Genomic DNA, 12,734 nt, shown 5'->3' on the forward strand with positions numbered 1-12,734 from the left:
ATGAGTGACTCTATTTAAAAGTAAAATACTTACAAAAGTGGCTGATAAATAAGCGTCTGTATGTATGGAGAAAGAAAAAAAAAAGCAAACGAGGACGACCCTCGCTGTCGTGATCTCCGCCCAGCAGGACGCGCACAATCCGGCCATTGGCTCCGGCGACAGCCTCGCTCCGCCCAGCGGAGGAGTTTTACAAAAGTTACCAGACAAAGTTAAAAGAATTAAATCTTATGTCCTCGTTGAAGAAGATGAGTCGCGGGGTCTTTATGTGGGATTAACATGGCGAACGTCGTTGGAAACCCCGCGCTCACCGGCCTGCTGCTCGCCGGCCTGACCCTGCTCAGCGTCGGGCAGCCGAGCCGCGGAGCTCCCGGGGAGCCGCTGCCTTCCTCCGGCGGGAAAGTGTTCTCCGCTTATTTCAGTCAACTCACCCGGGAGAGGAGAGCCGTCGGCGGGCTGAGGAGCGGCGGGAGTGCGGCGGCTGACCCCGTGGAGGTCCTGACCCCGGACGACGTGTTTCTGGCGGTGAAAAGCACCGGGAGGTTCCACCAGCCGCGGCTGGAGCTGCTGCTGGACACATGGATCTCCAGGAACATGCAGCAGGTCAGTCAACAGAGAAATACTTTCAAACAACTTGGAACTAACTTCGAAAAGTTGCTCCAAGATTGTAAGTTTTTGGAAAGTTCTATCCAGAGAATAATGCATCTGTAGAGTTTCTATGTATCAAGAACTTCAAGTCCAATTCTAACCAACATTGATCCAAAAAGTTGATTTTGCACACAAACAAAATGTTGATAACAAATACAAATGATAAACTACATATTATTTTAAATTAATAAATGTCTATAACTCTAAAAAAAGGGAAAGGATTATTCTGAAAATAACCCCAACCATTTAGTCAACTTGTTTGTTGTTGTTGTTTGTTATTTTTCTTTGATCTATGTTCTTTATCTTTAGATTGTATCAGCTTGTTCTTTCTCTTTATTTCTCTTTGTTCTTATTTTATTTTGATTATTTTTTATGAAAAATTGCTGTATTTGCTGTGGATAATTTGGAAAAAGAACAATTTCCCGAAAGAGACCTCCTGAGGGATCAATAAAGTTCTACCTAACCTAACCTAACTTGCTGGTGAGAAGAAAATTAGTTTTTAACATTTAAATTTTTTTACTTTAAACTAAACTGAACTACGCAAATGGATTCAAAGCAAAGCAGGGGAAGACAAAACAACCAGTCACCTTTCTAGTCACATAAAGATCTAAATAACCTTCAAAATGAGCCTCAAATGATTCCACAAAATAGTTTTTTTTAATTAATCTTCAACTAAAACTGATAGAGAAAGTGGCATCAAGGTCAATGAAATGAAAGAACTTCTTTTTTTTAAATGTCAGCTAAAGGATCACACGCATGCAGACGCACAGAAGAAAGTAGCGACACTTATTTCGAGCCCAAACTTCCTCTCACTGCGAGCTGTAAACCGGAGCAGCGCTTCCTTTGATCCCTCTCGCCAGTGAACTGTAAAACCCAGATAAAGGCCTTTGTAATGTATGAGCGGTAGATGTGACGACCAGACCGTTGCCAGCAGCTGACGTGAAGCAGACGGGGAAGGGGGGGTGGGATGGCAGGAGACCACATCGCATCACGGCTTTAAAACGAAAGAGATGTGGTGGAAACACGAGGATTTCCCAGATCTCAAGGGCGAGGAGGGGTTTCCAGTCTTGACCCGGCTCGAGGTCAGAGACTGTTGACTGGTAAACATGCAGATGCATCGGCTGAGTGTCAAAGGTGAAGCTCTCACGGTTTCCCCCTCAAACACCTTTCTTTTTTTTTTCCGCCGCGATATTGCTGAGTAATGGAAATTCGACACACACAAGAGATTCCACTTCCCAAGTGCCCCGGGAACCAGTTTAATTTCTCACGGGAAGTGAAAATGTGTCAGGTCACATGAGTGAAGGCACAATCACACCCTTATATTTATTCCCACCTTCCGATGGTTCCACCATTTCCTACTGACGGCGGTGGGGGTTTGAGCAGGAAAAAGAGTTGACAGAAACGCACAGCTGGCTGATGTTTTCCCTCCAACACGAGCGCCACACATGATTTATTATTAAATCTGTGCGGCGTGGTCGACGCGGAGATCAAAACCGCACGGTCGCGGATATCGTCTTACGTGTTCCCACTAAAGACGACAAAATGTCCAGTCAAATATATCAAATTGCAATTCCTCTGCCGTGTATTTAAAGCCACGACTGCAACACTTATTTTCTCTCTGATACCAATCTCCGATCGCAGGCAATTTCCCATGCTTAAGAAGGCGTCATGTTGAGGTGCATTATGGGACGCAACAGTATGTTTAGACAGGTATAATAAGGGGGGGATGATGAAATATCATGAAGGGCCACATTACCATATATATATATATATATATATATACTAGGACTGTGAGGGGATGGAATTTATAATGAGAAGAAAGGAAACCGGTCATATTATTTCTATGTTTAGAAAATATAAAAGGTAGCATATGTTGAAGGAAAAACGTACAACATTAGTCATGGTTCTTGAGTTCAAGGAAAACATTATATTTGTACCAACCATTTAAATCCACAAGTGATTAAAGAAAACGATTACAATATAGTTAACCACGGCTAACAATCCAAGTCACTTGTATCCACTTTTTATACCCGGTTTTATCCATATTTATGTATTACTTTGGATTCACAAGTTGAGCTTTGATCTTTGATGATCGACTGACTCCTTCAAGAAACATCTTAAGACTTTCTTATACGTGCTTTTCCCTGATTTTCTGGGACAACTGTGTTTTTCTCGGTGTTATCTTGACCTTTAAAGTACATATTTTATTGAGTATTGTTTTGATTGTTTAAGCGCTTTGTGACCCTGGTTTAAAAAAGTGCTCTATAAATATAAATTAATTACTTACACTCAGAGTGGTTGAATGTTTGAATGACTCGACGACGACAGTGTTTATAAACTTTAAAGTGATATTTCACCCACAACTCAAACTTCACTCATTTTCTACTCGCCCTCATGTCGACGCCGGGATTATTTTCAGAGTAATCTGTTCTTTTTTAGAGTTCTACACAAAAATGTTTGTTCATTTTAATGTAGCGACTGCAGCTCAGTTGTCTTCGTCTTCGTCCAAAAAGACGCTTAAAAAAATCCAAATACTTCCATACTGCTCGTCTAAAACAATAATGAATATTTCAAGCTTGTTTGCAGCAGAAGTTAAAAGAATAACAAGCGATAAGGACAAGAAGTACTACGGATAAATATTGCAAGTGCTTCCAGTGTAGACTGTCGACTGTGCACACTCTGGAATGGACGTTACGACGAGAAGTATGGAGGTATTTGGATGTTTTTAAGTGTCTTTTTGGACGAAGACAACTGAGCTCCAGTCGCTACATTAAAATGAACAAACGTTTTTGTCTATAACTCTAAAAAAAAAAGGAACATATTACTCCCTATAATCCCTTCGTCGACACGAGGGTGAGTAGAAAACGAGTGAAGTTTGGGTGAACTATCAGTTCCCATCAGCGTTGGCCTCTTAAAAACATCCAAAAGAACTGAGCCCGAGGTCTGAAGTAACGAGTTTGAATCGTCAAAAAAAAAGATAATACAGTAAAAATACAGTTTTCCACTTTCGCTCAAATCTTTCGTAGGATAAAACCACAAATGACTTAATGACACAAATTGATTTATTAAAATGTATGAGCCAGAAAGTTCAGTCATTTGGTTCAATTTCAACATAAACTCATAAACTTATACTCATTGATGCTCGTCTGTGTTAAACTGTGGCCCTTCAGAGTAAAAGTACGTCATTATGTTCCTTGAAAACTAGATGGTGGGAAATGATTGATCTTTTTTCTTATCTGACCCTGATATTTTTCTTTTGTTCCGTTTAACTTTCCGCTCGACGACTGGACGTCACGAGCAAAACACGCTCACTGAAGAAACATTCGCTCGACCTTCCTTTTTTGTTCGTTTTTTCATTCTGCTCCGTGTCCAACTTCCCGTGGAAAGTCGACTCCATTGTGACGGCGCGACCTCCGACCCCCGCACAATAAACACGCACCGCCTCAGGGACACACACAGACACACACGCGGACGCACAACAAACAGCTGCTCGGCTGCTGATAGACAGTATGTGTTCGTGGAGGCTGTAATAACACCGTCACGTGTGTCTGAGAGTCGAACTCACTCGGTCATGGCATCAAAGAACGACACGATGTTTTCCTCCACGGAATAACAATGTTTTCATTTTCCCTCCATAGACCTTCGTGTTCACCGACACCGAGGATGAGGAGCTGAGGAAGAGGATGGGTGAGAAAAAACATTTTTCTGCTGACTCAGCTGATCCAAGGCTGCTGACTGAGCAATACCTTATGCATTTAGTGCAGGAAGTAAAACTGCACGGAATTAACAGCCTCAGTTTTTCCTGTAAACGACAAGGAAAAAGACCTAAAATCACACTTTTGATTCAACAAATTTAAAGATAAGGCGCCATAAAAAATATAGTTGAAGTTTGTCCAAACCTCAAGTCTCTCAGAATAATAATTATAATCTTCGTAAACAAGACCGAGAAGTTCTGCACGAAACAGCCCAAAATTAACATCCCAAATTATTATTATCGGAAACTCTTCGGCTCCTTCAAAGTTTCAACAGTTCGCTCTTGATTCAAAAAGATTTTAATCTCACTCCACAAGTCTGAGATTAACCCGTAGAAACGACTGTAGTCGTTGGTCTACTTGAAGAATAAAATGCAGACGATGTCACGTTGTGATGAAAGTGCAGTAATTATAGTGTCTTATTTTATCGTACATTTACAAACACTTTAGTTTGGAATCATTAACACATGAGTAACTAACGACAAATGGAACAAATTGAACTGAAAGAGCAAACATTTAAATTATTCTCTTAATTATGATTCACCTGAAGAAAAAAATGTAAAAAGAAAATTGGTAAAATGGCTTCTATGAATACATATGCAGCGGTGGAGGTCGTTCTCCTTGACCCAGAGACAACACAAGGGATACCACAAACACATTTGTTTTCGGCCTTAGGGTCACCTTGAACAAGAGACAACGCAAGGGATACCACAAACACATTTGTTTCGGCCTTAGGGTCACCTTGACCAAGAGACAACGCAAGGGGTACCACAAACACATTTGTTTTGGCCTTAGCGTCACCTTGACCAAGAGACAACACAAGGGATACCACACACGCATATTTTTCCTGGACTCCGCGTCACCTTGACCAAGAGACGACACAAGGGATACCACAAACGCATATTTTTCTGGCCTTTGGGTCACCTTGACCCAGAGACAACACAAGGGATACTACAAACACATTTGTTTTCCGGTCACCTTAACCCAGAGACTACACAAGGGATACCAAAAAATTTTTTTTTTCTGGCCTTTGGATCACCTTGACCCAGCGACAACACAAGGGATACCACAAACACATTTGTTTTCCGGTCACCTTAACCCAGAGACTACACAAGGGATACCACAAACACATTTGTTTTCTGGGCTTTGGGTCACCTTGACCCAGAGACAACACAAGGGATACCACAAACACAGTTGTTTTCCGGTCACCTTAACCCAGAGACTACACAAGGGATACCACAAACGCATTTGATTTCCGGTCACCTTGACCCAGAGACTACACAAGGGATACCACAAACACATTTGTTTCCAGGCCTTTCGGGTCAGTGTTAAAAGTCAATAAATACATATTTATCAAGATAATATAAATGTATTAAAATAGTTTTGATTGATGAACTGTTTCAATGAATGTCAAACGACTGAAGCTAAAGTCCAAAAAAGTGTAAATTGCAAATGAAAGTAGATTAATGTTGACATCAGTGATAAAGTGACAACAACCAATTAAAAACTAGAAGAGACAAGGAAGTTGATTGAAGTATTAATGGTTTGATGAAGCTTCATGATGTCATGATGTTCAGAGGTCAGTCGTTTAGGATGAATAAATGAAATAAGGACATTCGGAAATAAGATACGTTCATAATTTGATTATATATAATTTTATTTTAATTTATTTTGTTTCTAAAAAACGTTGCATATTTTCATATATTTTGCCATTTAAAATAAAATACATTAAATGCAAAACAAGTGTTATTTTGTGTTTATTTCATTCATTTATATCCTTTTTTAATCAAAAAAATATAATAGTATAAAACCATACAGAGACCCATAAAAAGGACAAAATATACATGCAAAAAAGATCTTTAGGAGAATATACATGCAAAAAAGATCTTTAGGAAAATATACATGCAAAAAAGATCTTTAGGAAAATATACATGCAAAAAAGATCTTTAGGAGAATATACATGCAAAAAATATCTTTAGGAAAATATACATGCAAAAAATATCTTTAGGAAAATATACATGCAAAAAAAGATCTTTATGAGAATATAGATGCAAAAAAGATCTTTAGGAGAATATACATGCAAAAAAGATCTTTAGGAAAATATACATGCAAAAAAGATCTTTAGGAAAATATACATGCAAAAAAGATCTTAATGAAAATATACATGCAAAAAAGATCTTTAGGAGAATATACATGCAAAAAAGATATTTAGGAAAATATACATGCAAAAAAGATCTTTAGGAAAATATACATGCAAAAAAGATCTTTAGGAAAATATACATGCAAAAAATATCTTTAGGAAAATATACATGCAAAAAAGATCTTTAGGAAAATATACATGCAAAAAAGATCTTTAGGAAAATATACATGCAAAAAAGATCTTTAGGAAAATATACATGCAAAAAAGATCTTTAGGAAAATATACATGCAAAAAAGATCTTAATGAAAATATACATGCAAAAAAGATCTTTAGGAGAATATACATGCAAAAAAGATATTTAGGAAAATATACATGCAAAAAAGATCTTTAGGAAAATATACATGCAAAAAAGATCTTTAGGAAAATATACATGCAAAAAATATCTTTAGGAAAATATACATGCAAAAAAGATCTTTAGGAAAATATACATGCAAAAAAGATCTTTAGGAAAATATACATGCAAAAAAGATCTTTAGGAAAATATACATGCAAAAAAGATCTTTAGGAAAATATACATGCAAAAATGATCTTTAGGAAAATATACATGCAAAAAAGATCTTTAGGAAAATATACATGCAAAAAAGATCTTTAGGAAAATATACATGCAAAAAAGCATTCATAGAAAGAAATAACATCATAACTGGCCGTAATTAAATCAGTTTAAAAACTGTTGTTTGAAAATAGTACAGAGACGCCATCTAGTGGACTCTTGTGTCCAGTGTTTTTGGAGCAATCTGCAGTTTAAATTCCCAACCCCCTTTCATCAGACTCTCCCCTAACAAGATGGACTTCCTCGTGCCAGTAGCTTAAACCCCTAAGTTTGGTCCGCGCTCAAGTTCTTCTCGCACTTTCAGGGAAGCACCTGATCAACACCCACTGCTCGTCTGCCCACAACCGGCAGGCGCTGTCGTGCAAGATGTCGCGGGAGTTCGACGCCTTCGTGGAGTCGGGGAAAAAGTACGAGTTCAACGAATCCAACCGAAGTTTGTTCTTATTTTGTAACGCGTGTTTTTTTTTTTTAAGGTGGTTTTGTCACCTGGACGACGACAACTACATGAACACCGGCGCCCTCCGGAGGCTCCTGGCTCAGTACCGTCACACGCAGGACGTGTACCTGGGACGCCCGAGTCTGGAACGACCCATCGACGCCGCGGCGATGCTCGGAGCAGCAGAAACGGTAAAACCTCGGGGACGAGGTTTTCTGAAAGTCCAGAGAGTCGATGAGGCAGAATTGACGTGTTCCCCCCGTAGAAGCGAGTGAAGTTCTGGTTCGCGACCGGAGGCGCCGGATTCTGTCTGAGCCGAGGCCTCGCGCTGAAGATGCAGCCGTGGGCCAGGTAGACCTTCTTTCTCTTTCACCTTCACTTTCACCTTCACTTTCACCTTCACTTTCACCTTCACCTTCTCTTTCACCTTCTCTTTCACCTTCACTTTCACCTTCACTTTCACCTTCACCTTCACTTTCACCTTCACCTTCACCTTCACCTTCACCTTCACCTTCACCTTCTCTTTCACCTTCTCTTTCACTTTCACCTTCACCTTCTCTTTCACCTTCACTTTCTCTTTCACCTTCACTTTCACCTTCTCTTTCACCTTCACCTTCTCTTTCACCTTCACCTTCACTTTCACCTTCACTTTCACCTTCACCTTCTCTTTCACCTTCTCTTTCACCTTCACTTTCACTTTCACCTTCACTTTCACCTTCACCTTCACCTTCACCTTCACTTTCACCTTCACCTTCACCTTCACCTTCACCTTCACTTTCACCTTCACCTTCACCTTCACCTTCTCTTTCACCTTCTCTTTCACCTTCTCTTTCACCTTCACCTTCACCTTCTCTTTCACCTTCTCTTTCACTTTCACCTTCACCTTCTCTTTCACCTTCACCTTCTCTTTCACCTTCACTTTCACCTTCTCTTTCACCTTCACCTTCTCATTCACCTTCTCTTTCACTTTCACCTTCTCTTTCACCTTCACCTTCACTTTCACCTTCTTTTTCACCTTCTCTTTCACCTTCACCTTCACCTTCACCTTCACTTTCACCTTCACCTTCTCTTTCACCTTCTCTTTCACCTTCACCTTCACTTTCACCCTCTCTTTCACCTTCACTTTCACCTTCTCTTTCACCTTCTCCTTCACCTTCACTTTCACCTTCACCTTCTCTTTCACCTTCTCTTTCACCTTCTCTTTCACCTTCACCTTCACTTTCACCTTCACTTTCACCTTCACCTTCTCTTTCACCTTCTCTTTCACCTTCACTTTCACTTTCACCTTCACTTTCACCTTCACCTTCACTTTCACCTTCACCTTCACCTTCTCTTTCACCTTCTCTTTCACTTTCACCTTCACCTTCTCTTTCACCTTCACCTTCTCTTTCACCTTCACTTTCACCTTCTCTTTCACCTTCACCTTCTCTTTCACCTTCTCTTTCACTTTCACCTTCTCTTTCACCTTCACTTTCACCTTCACCTTCACTTTCACTTTCACCTTCTTTTTCACCTTCTCTTTCACCTTCACCTTCACCTTCACTTTCACCTTCACCTTCTCTTTCACCTTCACCTTCACTTTCACCCTCTCTTTCACCTTCACTTTCACCTTCTCTTTCACCTTCTCCTTCACCTTCACTTTCACCTTCACCTTCTCTTTCACCTTCACCTTCTCTTTCACCTTCTCTTTCACCTTCTCTTTCACCTTCACCTTCACTTTCACCTTCACCTTCACCTTCACCTTCTCTTTCACCTTCTCTTTCACCTTCTCTTTCACCTTCACCTTCACCTTCTCTTTCACTTTCACCTTCACCTTCTCTTTCACCTTCACTTTCACCTTCTCTTTCACCTTCTCTTTCACTTTCACCTTCACTTTCACCTTCACCTTCACCTTCACTTTCACCTTCTTTTTCACCTTCTCTTTCACCTTCACCTTCACCTTCACCTTCTCTTTCACCTTCTCTTTCACTTTCACCTTCACCTTCTCTTTCACCTTCACCTTCTCTTTCACCTTCACTTTCACCTTCTCTTTCACCTTCTCTTTCACTTTCACCTTCACCTTCACCTTCACCTTCACCTTCACTTTCACCTTCACCTTCTCTTTCACCTTCACCTTCACTTTCACTTTCACCCTCTCTTTCACCTTCACTTTCACCTTCTCTTTCACCTTCTCCTTCACCTTCACTTTCACCTTCACCTTCTCTTTCACCTTCACCTTCTCTTTCACCTTCTCTTTCACCTTCACTTTCACCTTCACCTTCTCTTTCACCTTCACCTTCACCTTCACCTTCACCTTCTCTTTCACCTTCACCTTCACCTTCACCTTCTCTTTCACCTTCACCTTCACCTTCACCTTCACCTTCACCTTCACCTTCACCTTCTCTTTCACCTTCTCTTTCACCTTCACCTTCACTTTCACCTTCTCTTTCACCTTCACCTTCACCTTCTCTTTCACCTTCACCTTCACCTTCACTTTCCAGCCTCGTAACCCCTGGTCTCCACAGCGACGACTCCTTCATGGCGACGTCCGAGCACATCCGACTCCCCGACGACTGCACGGTGGGCTACATCGTGGAGGCTCTCCTGGGGGTCCACATGACCCGCTCGCCGCTCTTCCACTCCCACCTGGAGAACCTGGCGCTGGTCTCCGACGTCCACAGCCAGGTGACCATGAGCTACGGGAGCCTCGAGAACGGTCGGAACACGGTCAACCTCAGGGGGCCCTTTTCGTCGAGCCAGGACCCCACGAGGTGAGTGTTCCTTTCAAGAGGGTCGTCTATTGGAAGAAGGTTTATTCGTCACAGATGTTTCCACGTCCTTCTCTCCAGGTTCAGGTCCATCCATTGCGTGCTGTATCCAGATACCTCGTGGTGCCCTCGTCAACTAGAACCCCCGCTCTGAGCCATGATGCCTGGAGCCATTAAAAACCCTTTTTTTTACCTGTGTTCCTGGTCGAGGACCCCCGCGGGGAGAGACCCCCTTCAAGTACCGCTTGATCACAGTTTTCAAACGGTTTCCTTCTCAGCTGCTGGTTGAAGCGAGATCCACGTCCTCGGTGTCAAATTTACGCTCGGCTCATCGTTCTCGGTGGGAACACGAGGAGGGTTTTCTAGTCACGGACTTACCCACCAGGAGGGGGGTTCTCCAGGGACGTGGACTCACGCTTTTTTTTTTCCTCCGTATGGACTAACATCGATCAGGGAAAACCTCCTAATAGGCTTTTTTATCTACAGATCTCACCCGAAGCTAAAGGTCGCTGATGAAAGTGATCATAAGTCTTTGTTAGACGAGGTCGAGACAGAAAACCGTACTGAAGAAATCCATCTTCGTTCGCGTTTATTTGACTCAGGAAGGAAGAAGCAACGAACCAAAGAATAAATGGATCCACGTGTTACTTTTTTTATTGATGTTTTTCGGTGTAAATGAAGTTTTTGTTGTGCTTTGAAACCTGTTGGGCTCGTGTTCAACATCGTGGAATGACTCACGTTGAGTCGCTGTTGGAAAAAAAGAACTGACAGGAAGTGATGTATCGACTGAATGAATGTACTGAAGAGATTCTTTCCAGTATCTGGATGAGAGAAAATAAAAGGTTGGATCAGTTGTTAGTGAATCGTCGAGTCATTTTTAAAGCAAAGCTTATTTTTCACAATTGAATTTTTGATTTTTTGTTTGGTCGATCAAGTTCCTCAACATTAAGAGTGATTTTGGCTCATTTTATGCTGACCTTTAAGAAACGACACAAAGCCTGAAAACACCATTTTAACGCCGTAACTGAGCGGACAGCGACCCCCACTGTCCGAGTTAAGCAAGCACCAGACCAGGGCTGGTTAAATGTATTTTCCTCAGGGGCCACATTACACACCGTGGCTGATGTTAGGGACCGTCAAAAGAAGAGTTCAGGTACATAGTTAATTTTATATGATGGGAAAAGTTTATGATGAATACATGAAAAAAGGACATTCAGAAATAAGATTGGTTCATAATTTGATTGTATATCATTTTTTTTTATTCATTTTATTTTAAGATTCTTTTAAACATTGCATATTTTCAGATATTTAACCATTTAAAATAAATTACATTGTGAATTTAAATCATCGCCAAATATCAATAAATAAGTGTTTATAGTAGGAACATGTCTTAACAGTCTATCAGCGAAAACTGTGTCATCAAAGTTCGAGGCATAAACATTTAGAACAACTACCTTTCTTCCCTATGAATGTATCATCTTTAACATTTTCCTTTTGTGAAGTGCGTTGTTTTCCTCTAGATTTTGAGTTAAAATTTGAATGATAAACGTTTTCAATCCAAGGTGATCTCCGTCTATTTTGGTCCACGAATCTGAGACGGATTTCTTGCAGGGAAATGATGTCACAGTTGAGTCGTTTTAAGTGACTTAAAACTTTTGACCTTTTAATAGGATTACATGTATCTTTAATATTCCAGGCAACACAGTTGGTGGATGTGCCTTCATCACGACATACAAAACCTGTGTCTTTTTTTTTACATGTTGAATATTAATGGGAAGAAGAGCCACAAATCCCCACACAAACATCCCACAAACAAACAAAAAAAATACCAAATGTCTCCAAAAGACCATAGAGCTCAAGGAGCATCCTGTAGGTTAATCGCATAAGAAAACAACCAATAACTATAACTATAGATACAAACTATACAAACTAACTATAACTATAGATACAAACTATACAAACTAACTATAACTATAGATACAAACTATACAAACTAACTATAACTATAGATACAAACTATACAAACTAACTATAACTATAGATACAAACTATTCAAACTAACTATAACTATAGATACAAACTATTCAAACTAACTATAACTATAGATACAAACTATTCAAACTAACTATAACTATAGATACAAACTATACAAACTAACTATAACTATAGATACAAACTATACAAACTAACTATAACTATAGATACACACTATACAAACTAACTATAACTATAGATACACACTATACAAACTAACTATAACTATAGATACAAACTATACAAACTAACTATAACTATAGATACACACTATACAAACTAACTATAACTATAGATACAAACTATACAAACTAACTATAACTATAGATACAAACTATTCAAACTAACTATAACTATAGATACAAACTAT

At 40.0% G+C, this 12,734-nt stretch overlaps 1 protein-coding gene across 1 annotated transcript; it reads left to right on the forward strand.

The window, feature by feature from the left end:
• Nucleotides 1–230: 230 nt before the first annotated feature.
• LOC148089729 (beta-1,3-N-acetylglucosaminyltransferase lunatic fringe-like) lies at nucleotides 231–11,193 on the forward strand. The gene is made up of 7 exons (XM_087785192.1): nucleotides 231–600; nucleotides 4,284–4,332; nucleotides 7,452–7,554; nucleotides 7,621–7,774; nucleotides 7,849–7,934; nucleotides 10,088–10,333; nucleotides 10,412–11,193. The coding sequence occupies exons 1-7, from the start codon at nucleotides 277–279 to the stop codon at nucleotides 10,482–10,484; spliced, it is 1,035 nt and encodes a 344-aa protein (XP_087641318.1). The 5' UTR covers nucleotides 231–276; the 3' UTR covers nucleotides 10,485–11,193.
• Nucleotides 11,194–12,734: the final 1,541 nt, after the last annotated feature.

Source organism: Callionymus lyra, chromosome 1, assembly GCF_982586985.1.
Source record: "Callionymus lyra chromosome 1, fCalLyr1.hap1.1, whole genome shotgun sequence".
In the NCBI taxonomy this organism is placed as follows: domain Eukaryota; kingdom Metazoa; phylum Chordata; class Actinopteri; order Syngnathiformes; family Callionymidae; genus Callionymus; species Callionymus lyra.